This window comes from Syngnathoides biaculeatus, chromosome 15 (genome assembly GCF_019802595.1).
Source record: "Syngnathoides biaculeatus isolate LvHL_M chromosome 15, ASM1980259v1, whole genome shotgun sequence".
NCBI lineage: Eukaryota > Metazoa > Chordata > Actinopteri > Syngnathiformes > Syngnathidae > Syngnathoides > Syngnathoides biaculeatus.
The window spans coordinates 25,752,501-25,767,828 of NC_084654.1; the positions used below are offsets into that span (position 1 = coordinate 25,752,501).

Genomic DNA, 15,328 nt, shown 5'->3' on the forward strand with positions numbered 1-15,328 from the left:
ACATGACGCCGTCCCCTCAGCTCACTCCGGAAAAGTGAGCCGGCTAGCGAGCAGGGGCACCTTCCGGCCGGCCGGCCGGCCCTCGTCCGTTCCACGTCCCCAAAGACGTCGCCGTCGCCGTGGTGGTGGTCAGGAAGCTTCCGTGCTTGCTTTCCACCAGCTAAACGCCCGATAAATCCCGCCATCGGCGTGAGCGGCATGCTAACAGCGCCAAGCTAACGAGCCGTCCTTCCGCCTTCCTCGCGCTGCGGCCGGATACGGACGAGCCCTTCCTCAGCCGAGCTGTTCCGACCGGCTCGAGCCACCAAAGCAAAACACGGACCACACGAGTCGCGCTTACCAGCAGTTCCTGTTCTTTTAACATCTTCCGTCAAATGGCAGCGCCGGCCGCAGCGTTTGCGCGCTCATCCAACGCAGACCGTCCACCATGTCATAAACTCAATTGCTACTTCCAGCCACACTTTCAAAACAAGAGCGCTTACTTCCGGTACTCGTGGTACGCTTCCATTTTTTTTTTTTTTGTTGTTGTTGTTGTTGTTGTTGTTATTAGTTATTCTCTTATCTTAAATGTCGTGATTTGTTTTCGGGCCTTCGGCCCGATTGATTTTTGTTCATTATTTCTTGGAAATACACTGGACACATTGATTGTAGTAATCTCACATGACTGGTCACTTTAATCGGCATCCATTCCTTTGCACGGGACTACTGTGCTATTAGTCATTCAAAGTGCTCCAATTGCATCTTTTTGCACAATTGTTCCCCCCCCCCCCAAAAAAAAAAAAAAAAAAAATGTGTTCAACCCTTGTTGCCAGAATACCAGCAACCTTTTATTGATCTGCCACCGTTCTAGGCGATGTCATTATGTCTCAAAAGTACGACGATCCATCACTCGTGCATGGCCAAAGATAGAAGCCGGTTTGGCGTACGTCGGTCTTGGTGCTGTGGAACCTCGGCGGCTGGATCCGGCTGCCTTGTTTCTAGCTGGCTCGTGGTCTGCTCCGCTGCCTGCCTTTTTCCCGTTGGTTTCACCTCGGTCGCCTCCCCCTACATCGGCGGCCCTTTTCCAACTTTGGTTGTGGCGCCGCCGTGTGCCTCCTTCTGAACTGGTCGCCAGGATATCGTAAGGAACATGTGACCAAAGATTCACACCTACAGACAATTTAGAGTGTTTTATGGGGTGTGTACGGAAGCCAAAGTACCAGGGGAAAAGCCACGCAAGCACAAGGGGTCACGTGCAAACTCAACACACAGGTAGGGCTGGGATTTGAACCCCGGTCCACAGAACTGTGAGGTCAATGCTCTAGCCAGCCGCATTATTGTTGTTCTTATTATCCATCCATTCATTTGGAACACCCCTCATCACCGAGAGCCGGAGCCTATCCCAGCCAGCCAACTTTGGACGAAAGGCGGACATCACCCTGAACTGGTCGCCAGGCGGTCAGTCGCAGGGCGCATATTGACCCGTTGCTGGATGCGCCAAAGTCAGGGGAGTGTACCACTACACGGTGATTATTAATCCTCACAAAATATTGGCATATGAACTCGATCCCTTTTTTGAAATCGTTACCTCGGCTGTTGGCTGAAATGAATCCACGAACAAAAGCCTCACGTAAGATGTGACACAATCCAAAATGGCCTCCAAAGTTCGCCGAGCACGAGACGGGTGGCAACGGTTTCCGAGGGATTGAGGGCAATGGCGGGAGCGGGCTGATCGATTGCGGTCACTGGGGCTCCGAGAGCCGAGTCATGTTTCACAGCGAGTTGCTTCGGGCCAATTTGAGGTCATGAGGCTCGACTTCCTGTCAGCTCGGCGACGGCGTGGAAAAAGGGATCAACGAGACGAGCTCACATGAGCCGCTGCTGACTTTGGATGCAAATTATGGTTTTGCAGCATCTCCACGGTTGGCGCTAATCGCAGTTCCGGAACGAGCACGCGATGGCGTCGCGATCTCCAATCGGACGCTTGTCTTTGCGATAAATGGCTTGAAAACGTTTTGACACGTGCGACCGACCCACCTGAAATGAGAAGGGACGTAAAAAAAGCAACAACTGAGACGTACACTCAAAGGCACACCTGCAGCAGTTTGTGAAGGGCCTGTTGTGGTCCCAGCAGGATTCTTCGGACATTTTTCTGGTAACGTGTCGTTCCTCTCCGAGAGTTTGCAAAGTGAAGAGGGTAAGAGGCCAACGTCGGAGGATTTCCGGTCGGTTTCCTCTCACGGGCCCGAGGCCACACGGTCACGGACGAGAAGAAATGTTTGCTCGCCGCTGAAGCCGAAGCCTGAATCGGGCGATTCGTGACAAGTTTGACGTTTTTTTTTTCTTGCTATTGAAAGAGCAAAATGATCAACTGTTTTTTTTTGGTTTTTTTGTCTCAGCGGAAACGAGCTCGACTTCACTCAAGAGGACTCGCCGAGCAAGCGAACAACCGAAGCCGATGAGAGTTTGCGGGCTGGCAAGAAAGAATCGATTGATCCGGCCAACCGCTGACGTCACGGCGCGTGGCGTCCGACCTCCTCAAAAGCGCCTCTCGCGCGTCGCCGGCACGTCACAACGCCGCCGCCGCCGCCGGTCCGCATCTCCGATCCGCCATCTTCACCGCTGCAGGCCTCTCTGATGGGGTGAGGCCTTCCACTTTGCCTTTGTTCTGTTTTGACAGATTGACGGAGGACAGACCCACTCGACAAACGGGTTTCGCCGTCTCCTCCCGGGACCAGACGGCGTTGTTAGGAGGTGCCGGCTAACCTCAAGTCCTCGACGGCTTTTCGAGGGGGCATAAAACACGTCGGGATACTTTTCAAGTGCGATGTCTTTTGACGTGTACTTTATTTCCACGCTTGAGGTCGAGGGTTCAACTTTTCTCCTCGGCGAGTACTTTGGCTTCGTCACGCATTTCCCAAAAAGACGTTAGCGCACGTTAGCTTCATGGAAGACAAACAAATTGTCCTCAAGGGTGCGTGTGGACGCTCACTAGTCTACAAGTGCCCTACGCGTGCGTGTCTGGCGACCGTTCCAGGGCGTGGCGGGCCTCTCGCCCAAATTCCGCTGTGACGGTCTCCGGCTGCCCTCGTGATCCTGACAAAAGTGGAAGGATGGACTTTCGGGGGCCAACACCCTGAGGCGCTTTGGCAATGGAGCAGTCACTGTGCTGTCTTTTGTCGCTTGCGTTCGTCTTTTACGAACGCTGGAAAGAAGAAAATGTCCTTCGTCACGCAGAGCAAAATAAAAGTCAATCCAAATACAGACACAATAAAGCGTACATTGTGATAAAAGAAAAGGTTCCAAAGAGGCGGGAAACCGTTTTGAAACGATGATATTGGGACGACTGAGGTGAGTTCAATCGTTTGGGGCACACAAGGAAAGACGGACGGGAAGGAAGTGAGCCAAGAAAATGGCTTCAAAGAGTCCACCGGTGACACCTCTTTGGACTGAAAGCGAAGAAACGAGGTCGGACGGTGACGATTCGCTTTCGAGACGGCCGTCACCCCAGCGGCTCCGTCGCGGCCGAGGTCATCCCCGGACATCGACACGGCCGCCCTCGACCGCTCGCGCGGGAACGCGTCCAAGCCGCCGAAGACGTCATCGCGGCGGTTAGCGCGTGACGGCATCGCCGCGGGCCACCGGAGAGCCTGAAAGAGTCTTTGTGCGCGCGTGAGCGTCGGCGCGTTCGCCAAAGATCACGATTTCCACGCTGGTTTGGCGTCTGAACATTCACATGTTGAGCGAAAGGCAGCTGACTGACCGCGCAGGGGGCGAGGCCGGTCCCGGCGGGTTCCGTGCCAAGGCGCTCGCTTTCCAGAAATGTCGGGAAACCTCCTCGTCACATGCGGTCATGGAAAGTCTCGTAGCCACGCCTACTTTGGCCTGCAAGCGCAAAACAGGATGAATGTGAGCTCCTGAATGTGAGGCCCGTGCGCACCATTGAACCGATTTAAGACCCTGAATCCTTGTTCTGTTTGTGTGCTCTCAGATTTGGAGAAAGAGACGACATGTCTGCTCGTCGCAACCACGAGGTGAGGCGGAGGCACGGGGGGGGTCGGATCAGGCGCTCCCCGCTAAAACCTTCTTTGACGTGTCTTCAGATGAGTGCGGTGCTGAGGGCGTCGCACCTTCCCCTGGTCCGCTCGGCACTGCAGTCGGTGACCTCGGCGTACTCGGAGGCCAAAAGCCGCTACCCGCTGCTGGGCCTGGTGGGCGGCGTGGCCGAGGTGGGGGTCCGAAACGCCTCCATGGTGGCCTTGAGCCGCGCCGCGCCCCTCACGCAGACCCTCGGGCCTCAGAGTGCGTACCGGGCCCGTGTCACAGCTCATGCTAACTCGCGCTACGACAGTCAGTACTAACACTGCCCAAGCTACTGCCAGAAGCGCCGCACGCCCGCCGCTCCATCCCCAAAGTCCCGCAGTCCCGTAACCCTAACCCTGGTCCCACATTTTCAAAACATGCACGCAAGCTTAATTGAAGACTGATTTGCACGCCAGCGGCAATGGCCGGATTGTCTATTTGCGCTCCGATTGGCCGGCGACCGATTCGGGGCGTGCCCCCGACCCTCGTAAAGGGTAAGTGGTACAGAAAGTTGATTGGGGGGGTTTATTTCCATTTCATCAGGCATAAAGCGGTGAGAAAAGATTAGCTAGTAACTCGCGTGACGTCTCCACCGCATTTGTTGATATTTGACCTTGTCGTACACGATTGTCGCAAACGCACATCGTGACTTTGAAGCGTCTGAACATCGTAGAACTGAAGGCTGAACGGCGGCGTACTGCCCAATTCCAAGTCCAGACGGATTCGGGTGCCATTCCTTCGTGACAAATCCTGCTTTGGCGCTGATGCGTCGTTATCACACAATTTGGTCCCACCCTTCAGATGGCTAAATCGCTGACCCGACGCCAAGACCCCCACCGCAGCCGCCGACTTTACGAAATCCTCCAACTAACGCTGACACTGCCGCTTAGCAACTGCTGCATATGAGCTGACGTGCGATGGCGCGGTTACCGTGTGCGCTTTTGTGTCTTCAGTTGAGATGGCCAACAGTTTTGCCCTGGTGGGTCTGGACCAACTGGAAAGGACCTTCCCCATCCTCAACCAGTCCACCGACGAGGTTGGAATCTCGTTTCTGGCTTTTTTTTCCCGTGTGGCGCTGGTGGGAAGGGTTGACTCACTCCCTATTGACTAGAAAATGATGTAAAGTACGTGTACGTGAAAGGACGATCCGAGTGAATGACTTCAAAACGTCGCGAGTGGCGATGAATGAGGGAAGGGGCGAATGATTCCAAACACAGCGACACGCTCAGGCCGCATCAAGTGTAGAGCTGAGCGTATTTTGTCCGTCAAGGAACGAATTGGCCTTTTCTGCAGATTGTCTGTGGATTTGATTTGGTTGATTTCTGTATGAGGAATACGCACGCTAATCGACATATCAGCCACCGATAGGAGGGCCACGGGTAACGCTGCGTCCCACGCAGGTGGTGGGTCACCTGAAGGACGCCTTCTTCCTAACTCTGGACGACATGCAGCTGTGGCTGGCGGACGGGATGGACCGAGCCCTGGACCGGGTGGAACGTCTGTCTCACGGCGCCTGGACGGTGGTGAGGCAGCTGCAGGACTCGCAGGTGGGACGCGCCGCCTCGTGGGGTCTGGACGACGTGCTCGGGCGCCTGGAGAACGCCAGCGCCTACTACATGCCGCTCCCGCCCACGCTGCGTGAGTAAAGCGCGCTCGTCCCGGCCCGCGACCTTCACGAGTTCCTTGGCGATGTTCCTCGTTGTCGGTAGCGCCGGAGATTAGAACAAGTCTCCACACCTGTCTTAAGATCACAAAAATGTGCAAATCTTGTGTCTTCGCCCCCCCTTTCTCGACGTAAAGCCATGGAACCGGACTTAAAAACGGGGTTGTCCGAGGTTGTCTTGGGCAAATGATCTTCGCAATTCCTCGCAAACTAACTTTTGCTGTGCGACTGCGGGTCTTGACGTGCGTGGTGTGGCGTGTCGAGGTCGCGAGTGGGAGATGCGGGTTCAGGAGTACGAGGACGAAGACGACGACGACGAGCCCGGCGCGTGGACGCGGGTCCGCGCCCTCCTCCTGAGCATCAGCCTGCAGCTTTACCACCGCATGGCCAAAGTCCGAGAACAGCTGGAGGACGCGGCCGGAACCCTGGGGGACGCCGTCCAAGCGGTACGTGCTGAGCCCGTGCCGATGCCGGGCTCACGTCGGCGACGCGACCTCCACAGATGAGTTGAATTTGTGCCATCCGGCCCTCGCGCTTCCTCCCGAAAGACCCCAAATTTCACTCTTAACGCTGTTGTAGACGAGAAGAATAACGGCGAGATGACGTTAGTGTTGAAAATGCAAAATAGGACTTTCAACGACTCGCGCAAAGGGAAGGAAATGAGAGGATTCCATCATTTGATGACGTTTTCATGACTTTTCAGGAACGTGCGATGAAAGTCAAGTCAAGTTCGCGCAGTACGAAACGGATAAGAAAACCTGATCAAGTGTAAATACGTCTCGAGAATGTTTCAGATCCGTACAGCATGTCGAAAACACCATCTTACGTTGACAAGCGTGCACAAAGTTGGCAATACGTCCTCATGAATAGCTCGGAGGCGCTGCTCGGAAAAATAGGCCAGGACCGAGACCGGGCCCAATTCGAGGAAGCGACACGAAAACAAATCGCAGCGTTTTCAGTTGGAGCTAAATGTAAAGAAGCATCCGTTTTGAAATGAAAGTGCCCAACATGGGAAAATAGAATTCCACTCCCGTGCTTGAATTGACATCTGCTGCTTCTCCTCGGGACCCCAAGAGACGCTTTGGCTGCGAGCTGACCCAAAAGCCTCACGGCAAGACCGCAGTGGCCCGCCGCAAAAAAAAAAACAAAACAAAAACAACAACAAAAAATGACAGTCTGCGGCTCAACGGGAAACGGCGACCCGGTTTGGAGCTCTGAGGCAGAGGTGGGACCGGACAAGTCACAATCCCAAGTCGAGACAGGCAAGTCGCAAGTTCCAAACTGTGACTTTCAAAATCTAAAGACTTGCAACTTGACTGAGTTCAAAGTGCACGATTCAACCGCGACTTGAGGTCGAGACAAGTACAGTAAGCCTCGAGTCGAGAGTCCTGTTTCAATGTCTAGGACTCGCGGCGTGATTTTGACTTTCAAAGTCTGGGACTTGACTTGTGACTTGCTCTCACCTGTTCCCTCAGGCTCATATTGCTGTTATTGAACCACAAAACCATGGCGTGATTGTCAAGGAAAACGCGCGTTGCCGCAAAGATAGGGAGTGACTGACAATCGAGGAGAGAATGTGGACGCTCGCCCCATTCAGTGTGCGCCTCCTGCAGGTGGGACTCGGGGCCGTCCTGGATCTGCTGGGCCAGCTGTTGCAGTCCCTGCAGAGGCTGCTGGTGGCGCTGGTGTACCGCGCGGAGAGCCTGAGGGAGCTGAGCCTGGGCCGGCTTCGGGCTGGAGCCCTCGCGCTGGCCGAGCTCCGTCCCGTCCGGCAGACCCGAGAGCTCCCGTTGCAGGTCCGCCGCCTCCTGGGGGATCTCCGAGAGCTCTCCAAGATCCTCGTGCAGCTGGTGATCAATGCCACGCCGCTGTACACCATGGTGAGCGTCGGAGGCACGTTTGGGGCATTTTGGAGTGATGTTTGACGTGTCTGGTGTGTTTGACACTCTCTGCCGTGTTTGAAGACGATCTTAAAATGTTTGAAGTGGGTTTTTGTTCTCTCGGAACTGTTTTTCTCTCGTGCACGGCGAATCCTTATTTGACTGATTCTGAGTCCCTGCGGCCGCTAAAGCGAAGTCGTGTCACCCGCCAGCTCCGGCAGCCGTCTGACAAAGAGGTGGAGGACTTCCTGAACCAGGAAGACGTCCGCCCGGACGGCTCGGCCAACAGCCTCTTCCTGAAGGCCATGGACGGACGTCCTCGGCGGCGCAAGTCTCTCTTCTCGAGGGCCGCGCGCAGCCCGGGTAGCCCCGACACGGCCCCCCCGGGCCGCCGCTCCAGCCTGAAGCAGGACTCGGAGGGCGACGGCCCCCCCGCTCCTCCCGACGGCGCCGCCCAACGCCGTCCGTCGGCCGCCGAGCTCATCCTCACGCCGCTCAAGGAGTTGGTGTCGCAGAGCCAAAAGGCTTTCGAGTACCTCAACCCCAACTCCGTCAACAGCGCCGCCGACTGACGGAGCCCCGCCGCCACTGCGCGCCGCCCCCGCTCTTAACTCCCAGTCGATGGCAGTCTGCGCGTTCGCCTTCGCCGACGGAATACCAGCCAAACTAGTGAATTTAGCCGTTGCAAATGACACGTTTCAAGACGCCTTTCTGTCAGACGGCGTCCCCGTAGCTCAAAAAATTGGCGCCTTCTTGCCTTTCCAGCGTCTTGCCATCCTTCCTTGCGGTTCCTTCCGCTTCCCCCGGACTCCTCGCCGCACGCGCCGCCCGGGAATTGCCCTTTGTTCCGCTCTCGCGAGGCTAAGCTAAAAGCAACTGCTCTCTGCTCACTTGGAAACTGGTCTTCCAATAAAGCTTGTGGCACCTCCATCACGGCGACGTCTCATTTTCATTAGCACGCTTTCAAGCGTCGTCGTCACGTTTAGTCGTCGAAGCTCGTTCCCGTCCCGCGCCAAACACGTCTCCGGCGTGCGTGAAGGCCGGCGCTCGGACCCGGTTCCACATTTGCGGTGAGACGCGTCGGACGCGGCACGACTCGCACGTGACGGACGTTTCGGGCCGGCCCGAGGGGTGAAAAGTCTTTGGGGCCGACAGCTTTTCAGCGTAGCTGGGATGCGTCCCAAATCACATTTGAAGCTTCGAGACAAAAAGGGTTCCTTTGGATTCGATTCCACCACTTTTATTTGACATCACGCACGAACGCACGCACGCCGATGAGGTCAGAGGTCACCAGTGTGGCGCACGCGGGCCCCCCCGCCGACGTCCTGAAGAAAGGCGGCGGCGGAGCAGAAGAGGCTTTGAGACCAGGGTGCGGGCCCCGGCCGCTCCTCGGCGGCCTCACATTCGTCCTCGCTGGAGTCGCTGACGCAGGAACGCAACAACATTCAAAACATTGCGCGTGAAACGCGGTCGGCGTCGCGGGCGATCCAAACTTGCAAACTTGGTTTTCATTTTGCGCTTTTTCTTTGTACTTTATCATCTTTACAGTTACAGATGCCCACTTTTCTTTTTGCCAGTTGATCTTCAAACGTTTTGATTCTTTTGGCAGTTTTACCAGTTCTTTGTTGTCTTATTTTATTTTTTAGTAGTTGTGCCACTTTTTCACGTGTTTAGCTTTTTCCTCCTATTATCAAATTCTTTCAATTTTTGCACTTTTCAAATTTGTTGCGGTTTAAAAAAAAAAAAAACTTTTCCTCTCGCCTTTAGTGGTTTCCTTTGCTCTTGAGTGGGGTTTTTTTTTTTTTTTTTTGGGGGGGGGGGGGGGGGGAAAATTTGTCAGTTTCCATCATTTGCTTTGAGTTGTTCTAAGGGTTCGCATTTTTCTACGTTTTTGGCCGCACTGTGGCGGTCTTGCCGCGGCGCCTCTGGACTCACGGTTCCTCCTGGCTTTCTTCCCGGAAGGTCGCCGGCCACGCGCAGACGCCACACTTCCTCCCCGCGCTGTTGAAACACGCCTTACAAAACACGCCTGCAAAGACAAACGAGAAGAAAGTGAAAGAGGGGGTTACCACGGTGACATCTGCGAGGTCGTCGCTGACCTCCCGCTCAATTGTGGTCGGTCGACGTAGCGAGCGCTCTACCCGGACACCGCGAGACGTCGCAGACGGTGGCCGCGAAGCCCGCCCCCTCGCCGCAGGCCACGCACATCATGTCAGACCGGTAAGCTCCTCCCCCCGACAGCCTGACGGACACACGCGTCGACAGTCGATCCGACGGGTCAAGTCCTCGTCGGTCCGCGCGGGAGTTCGACTGACGCACCGTCGCAGCAGAGCCCCGAGGCGGCCGCGACCGGCTCGGGCCGCTCCCGCCCGCCTCCCGGCCGCCGCCCTCACCAGCGCTCTTCCCGTCGCCCGCCGTTCATCCAGGATCTGCTGGCGAAGGAAGTGGATGCGCGCCTGAAGGAGCGGCGAGAGAAGCCAAAGTTCGGCCTCAGTTAGCAATAACAGGGAAAGATGCTTTTGTGTTTGTTTTCGCGGAAAAGGCAAATCGTTCGCCTACTAGCATCATTGCCACCGTTGGGAAAATGTTCTCGGGAAACGAGAAAACAAGCGAGACAAGTCCGGTCCACGCAATTGAACCCTTGACCTGGACGAAAGATTGGAATTTTTTATTGTGATGAAAAATAAGTCCGGAGGCTAACCGTTTACAAAAACAAATTGGATATGTCCACAAATACCACGAGGAACTTCACAAATTGTTGCAAATCGTCAAACTTCATTTTGGGACTCACTTCAAAACTACGACGACCTTCCTTTTGAAGAGGAAATTAAAGGTCTTTACTGATATTGATCAACTCGTAAGGCAGTGACCCATTCAGGCCTTTGACATCAGTCATACGATTGGCTGTATGGGCAAACGGGGCGGGGTCGCCGCTACTTGCTTACGTTGCCTTCCGGCGCGTGACAACTTTCAACACGCGTTTACCCATTCGGTGTCGGGGTGGAAGTAGGCGCAGATGAGGCGTCGCGATCGCCGCACCATCCCTCCGGCGAGCGTCACCAGCAGGGCCACGCCCGACAGGAATCCTGAGAGCGGAGCGGGCGGGTCAGAAGCCTACGTCCGGTCCCGCCGGCGGCGGCGGCGGCCACACGCACCCAAGGCGAAGTAGGCGGCGTAGTCGGGTTCCGACGGCGTGAGCAGACACTTCCCGCTGATGACCGTGACGTTTCCCGACTGCAGGACGTTGAAGGCCGCCGCCAGGTCACGCATCATGTCGGCCAGGTAGCCCAAGCCGTTCACCCGGATCGACACCGTCACCGGAGCTGCGAGCGACCTCGCCCGGTCGTCACGGTTAACTCGGTCAGCTCGGCCAAACTTTGCACGGAACGCAACGCTACCAAATGTACTCGCGCAAAATGGCGGCAGGAGCTCGCTTCCCACGGGAGGAGAGAATGGTCTCAGATCATGCATGAAACGGTGCCAGCGCCGTGACTTCAACATCTGCTGCCGAGGAGCCACCAAAAAGCAGCCCCAACGTTTCTTGACTATGCGTTCCTTCGTCCCGTTTGAATGCGAGCAACTGAGCTGTCCCGTTTGTTTTGCTTCAAATCTGACCACCGCTGCGATACGGAAGAAGAGAAAAGACGGGGTGACCCGCTCAGAAGAGCGTGAGGGCCGTTTTAGCCCAACCACGAGGGGCTAAAAAGGCATCGTCACGGACTCGACCCACGTATGCTCCTTGTGGCCAGGAGGCTACAAAGCATCTGGTGCAGGACCACCACGCTGAGGAACTGCTTCTTTCTGAGCCGTGAACCCCTATCAACCCTCCCGCGCCCCCAATGTTTTAACGCTGCTAAACTAACTGTCTACACCCCCCCACCCACGGTCCGGGCTCCAACACCGCCCGTCAAGGTCGCTCTCCCGCTCCCACGGACAACCCTCGCGCCTCTGGATCCGGACCACGGACAGCTCACCATAAAACCCTTTCGCGCGCGACTTCTTCTGCCTCGCTGTTGGGTCAAATCTAACAGCTTCGCTTTCATAACAAATTGGGGCAAAATCGGGGCAGAAAATCTAAAACGTGAACATCATTATTGACCGGCATCACAATCTCTGCTCATGTATAAATGGAAGGCTATGCGGTCACCTCTCGCCACAACGCCACCCTGGACCTGCCAGCGCACTTGATCCAGAAGCCAAAAGACCAGGAAGTCCAGAGCCACCAGAACAGACGACATCAGCGCATGCCTCAACACCGAGGCCACGCCCATCAGCGTCGCTCGACACTCGCCGCTCGTGAGCCGCAGGGACACTAAAACGGGAAGTGACAGACGGGACGTGACAAACGGGAAGTGCTGAGTAGGATTCTACACAATCAGCGATGTGTCCTCACGTGGCCTAATGTACAGCTGCGACTCTCTGCGCGTGATTGGCAGGACGGAAGCCCCGCCCTGTGAAGTCATCTGTCGGTCCAGCGCTATGAACTGAGCGCTGATGTAAACGTTGTCATAATTCAAGCACGTCAAGTACTTGTGCTGGTACCACATGGCCCTGTGCAAGCCAACGCAAACATGAGCTCACAAATACAGACAGACGCAGGCCGGGGGGGGGGGGGGGGTCGTGGTCACCTGATCAGGGAGCAGGCGAGAAGCGCGAGCCCCGCCCACACCAGCGGCCCCCTGAGCTCAGCGAAGACTTTGAAGTCCCGGGTCAGCTCCTCGAGGATTTCCTGACCCGTCTCCCGCAGCGAGCGACTCACGTTGCCGTCCGCCTCCAAGGTGGCCGACACCGACAGGTCGAAGTCGAACTGGCTCCGCATTTGCCGGAAGGCGGAGATCGCGGCTAAACGTGACGGGGAGGAGTCAGGAACGCGGGCGGTGCGCGGCCTCAAAGACGGACGGACTTACGTTGGGCCAGATGTTTCCTCAGTTGGCTGGAGACGTACTCCGGGATGGCGCAAAATAGCAGGGGGGCTAAAAGACAAAAAAACGACCGCGTGTGCTCAAACTGGGACAAATCATTTTGCGCCGGATTGTTCTGGTCACGAGTCACTGATGGTGCCCGACTAGGGTTAGGCTGAGATCGATTCTTGCTCGCCGACGGTGTCGATATCTGCCCTGCAACTGTCTGGCGACCAGTTCAGGGTGTGGTCTGCCTTTCACCCGAAGGTTGGCGGGAGAGGCTCCGGCTCCCCTTGGATAATGGATGGCTGTTTTGCTTTCGGTTCTCTGCTCTGTCCTCGTCTGTCGGAAGTTGCTAACTACGTAGGTCGTTTCGCTAGGCAGGCACGTAGGAAGGTTGCTACGGTGTATACAATCCCCCTGACGGGACAAGCCGAAAGAAAGTATGTATCAATTTATGTACACTACGTGGAATGCAGTCTTGGGGAGCACGAGCCAGCGAAAATTGTTGGCAGGTCCCAATCCCAAACAAATGCACAGTAGTGCGTCAGGAAGCGCATCCAACTCAAAATTTGACCAAACAAGGTGAACGTTCATCTAAAGACTTCACAATACAGGAAATTCTACAAGGTTTCGGTTTCCCAATAAGCAAAGGATCAGAAGCAACGATCCGCTGACCGCAGCTGCTCCTAACCCGTCGTTACATTCAATGGACCGAAGCGGACAGTTGGTCTTGGTCTTGACAAGACCGTATCAGGCTCTGCTGCCATCGCCGACGTCATCGTCAACACAACAACCGAGGCCGGGGAAGCTTTGCGCAGAGTCCGCCGGCCAAGTGTGAGAGTCAAGAGTCAAGAGTCAGTCAGTTCCAGGTTTACCCTGTCCGAGCTTCACACCTTCAAGTTGCGTAAAGTCAATCACCAGCCCCAAGAGGACAAAGCGCAAGACGGTTGTCTGGCTCTAAAGCCACAGGATCAGAACCCACGGACAAAACCAAAGGGCACCTCTCCGCCCGGCGGACTTCCGGTCATTCCGGGTTCTCGGCGCAACAGAATCTTCCGGGCGAGGATTGGGCCGGACAATTTTGGACACACAACAATTAGCAGACAAGAAGTCCTCGGCGTCTTCGCAATTCTGCACCCTCGTTTGTCCGAGAAAGAGGGTCCGGCGGGAGGTCGGCCGACGCACCTTTGGACAGCTCGCAGAGGTACATGAAGTCTCTGACGACGTCGCACAGAAAGTCAAAGTCCCCCAGCTGAGCGGCGCAGTCGGCTCGGGCCCGGACGAAGACGGCGCGGCACTTCCTGTACGACGAACCCAGTTTGTCGTTGCACACGTCCTTGATGTCCACCAGGAAGTGAAGAACGTTCCTCAGAGTGCGAGCTGGGAGGCGCACAGAGAGATCCCTGAGGACTCGCCACGGACTCCTCAGCCCGACCCTTTCCTTACCAACGTGGCGGACGGCGTCGCTCAGCGAGCCGATCAGCTTGTTGATTCTGTTGGCCGTGGCGGCGACGTTCCTGCCGATCTGGCGGATGTGATCCAGCGCGGCTGCGAGGCGGCGCACGCGAACGCACGTGCTGTCGCTACGCGAGGCTGCGATGCTGGTGTGGAGGAGGGGGTGCGTCTTACCTAGTAGGGGCGTGGCCGCGTTCCTCATCAGCTGCCGCGTTTGATCGGCCGCCAGCTCGGCGCCGCAGAGCAGGCTGGCGGCGGCTCGCTCGGAATTCTCCAGCGTGTTGGCCGCCGGACCCGCCACCAGCACCGATGCGCTCACGAACAACAGGAAGTTGCGACCGTGAGCTAAGACCGCAGGAAGAAAGATGTGGACACACACACACACACACTCACGATCGTACACTCATAATCGCCCTCTTGTACATTATGACACAGCTGCGGAGGCCCCGCCCCATCCGGATACCGACCCGAGCAGAGCGCCGGCATCATGATGACGACGGCGGCGCGCGCACGAACGGACACGCCCATCCCGAAGGCCGCCACGGCCGCCGCGGCCAGCGTGCCGTACACGCACGTCCACAGCGGCGCCCCCTTGAGGACGATCATGGCCGCGCCGTAGAACGACGCCAGCGTCAGCCCCGCCCAGAAGGCCAGCAGGCTCCGCCCCACCGCCCCCAGCTCGCCTCGCCACGTCCGCCGGCGCCGAAAACTCCACGAAGTCGGTGGCGGCCTGTGGCGGGGAAAAATGAGTCAAAATGCGCCTCATCCGTTGCGGCCTCCCCAAAAAAGCCAACGAAAAAAAAAATTGAAATTTGTAACACGCCACGTAGGGGTCAAGAATGAATCCCTTTTTTTTTTTTTTTTTTTTTTTAATCCACCTGAATGGAAATTGGCGGCACGTTTTGAGCGTCACTCGTGAGGACTGCGGTTGAAATCCGGGCCGTTTGCACGTTGACCGAGGGAGGCCAACCTTAACCTTACGATGTCGGAAGACGTTAAGAGGACGATAACGTGAAGCCGAGAACGTCCGAGAAGGTGCGGCGGCTCAAGTTGCGTTTTTGGGATTTCGTTTTGGAGTCAAGTTCAGCTGGGAGAGGCAATGCCGAGTACGACTTGAGCTGATGAGTATTAAAAGAAAAGATGATTTGATTTGAGTTTGGGTGGGGGAGCCCAGCTTGGCCGAGTCGGGTTTGGGTTCTTTACCTTGCGGCCCGTCGCCATGGTGACCAGTCGATTCCATTTGCGGCCATGGCGCCGCGGAAGCTCGTCAACGAACGAAAAAGTCCAAAACCAGAAAAACAAAAATCCAGCGTCAGACGTCAAGGTCGCCGAGGAAACTCAAGACTTGCAAGCGTCGAGCGCGA

The 15,328-nt window shown here is 56.3% G+C and overlaps 3 protein-coding genes across 14 annotated transcripts in view; 1 reads left to right on the forward strand and 2 right to left on the reverse strand.

Moving 5' to 3' along the window:
• atp2c1 (ATPase secretory pathway Ca2+ transporting 1) overlaps window positions 1–479 on the reverse strand; it is a 12,998-nt gene extending 12,519 nt beyond the window's left edge. For all 3 annotated transcript variants that reach the window (XM_061843629.1, XM_061843628.1, XM_061843625.1), the window contains exon 1: window positions 341–479. In XM_061843629.1, the coding sequence (XP_061699613.1) occupies window positions 341–364 (24 nt within the window). In that variant the 5' untranslated portion in view covers window positions 365–479. The remainder of the gene's footprint in view (window positions 1–340) is intronic.
• Window positions 1–8,535, forward strand: part of plin6 (perilipin 6) — a 10,894-nt gene extending 2,359 nt beyond the window's left edge. For 2 of the 6 annotated variants that reach the window (XM_061843674.1, XM_061843673.1), the window contains exons 2-9: window positions 2,379–2,621; window positions 3,971–4,013; window positions 4,083–4,281; window positions 5,016–5,098; window positions 5,463–5,700; window positions 5,990–6,171; window positions 7,339–7,605; window positions 7,818–8,535. In XM_061843674.1, the coding sequence (XP_061699658.1) occupies window positions 2,617–2,621; window positions 3,971–4,013; window positions 4,083–4,281; window positions 5,016–5,098; window positions 5,463–5,700; window positions 5,990–6,171; window positions 7,339–7,605; window positions 7,818–8,177 (1,377 nt within the window). In that variant the 5' untranslated portion in view covers window positions 2,379–2,616 and the 3' untranslated portion in view covers window positions 8,178–8,535. Of the gene's footprint in view, window positions 1–362; window positions 497–2,378; window positions 2,622–3,381; window positions 3,889–3,970; window positions 4,014–4,082; window positions 4,557–5,015; window positions 5,099–5,462; window positions 5,701–5,989; window positions 6,172–7,338; window positions 7,606–7,817 lie in introns of those variants that run through there. The other 4 variants (XM_061843675.1, XM_061843676.1, XM_061843672.1 and 1 more) reach the window with 4 other exon arrangements.
• A 294-nt stretch (window positions 8,536–8,829) lies between these two features.
• dcst2 (DC-STAMP domain containing 2) lies at window positions 8,830–15,307 on the reverse strand. 5 transcript variants are annotated; one of them, XM_061843651.1, is made up of 15 exons: window positions 15,168–15,307; window positions 14,432–14,694; window positions 14,139–14,309; window positions 13,956–14,057; window positions 13,695–13,889; window positions 12,513–12,578; window positions 12,234–12,447; window positions 11,999–12,156; window positions 11,753–11,917; window positions 10,761–10,928; window positions 10,591–10,691; window positions 9,925–10,061; window positions 9,747–9,847; window positions 9,541–9,634; window positions 8,830–9,027 (listed from the first exon to the last, which is right to left on the reverse strand). In XM_061843651.1, the coding sequence occupies exons 1-15, from the start codon at window positions 15,212–15,214 to the stop codon at window positions 8,886–8,888; spliced, it is 2,124 nt and encodes a 707-aa protein (XP_061699635.1). In that variant the 5' UTR covers window positions 15,215–15,307; the 3' UTR covers window positions 8,830–8,885. The 5 variants fall into 5 exon arrangements, 4 of the variants coding, with proteins under 4 accessions (XP_061699635.1, XP_061699636.1, XP_061699634.1 ...); XM_061843652.1 differs by adding an exon at window positions 14,843–15,082 and having other exon boundaries at window positions 13,956–14,309; window positions 15,168–15,302; XM_061843650.1 differs by having other exon boundaries at window positions 13,956–14,309.
• Between the last annotated feature and the right edge of the window lie 21 nt (window positions 15,308–15,328).

Coding starts and splice junctions, on each gene's coding strand:
- dcst2 (XM_061843650.1), bottom strand. CDS start 15,214: ATGGCCGCAAATGGAATCGACTGGTCACCATGGCGACGGGCCGCAAG. Junction 12,579..13,694: donor CCTCTGCGAGCTGTCCAAAG/GTGCGTCGGCCG, acceptor TTTGTCTTTTAG/CCCCCCTGCTATTTTGCGCC. Junction 9,028..9,540: donor GAAGAAAGCCAGGAGGAACC/GTGAGTCCAGAG, acceptor TTCCTGCGTCAG/CGACTCCAGCGAGGACGAAT.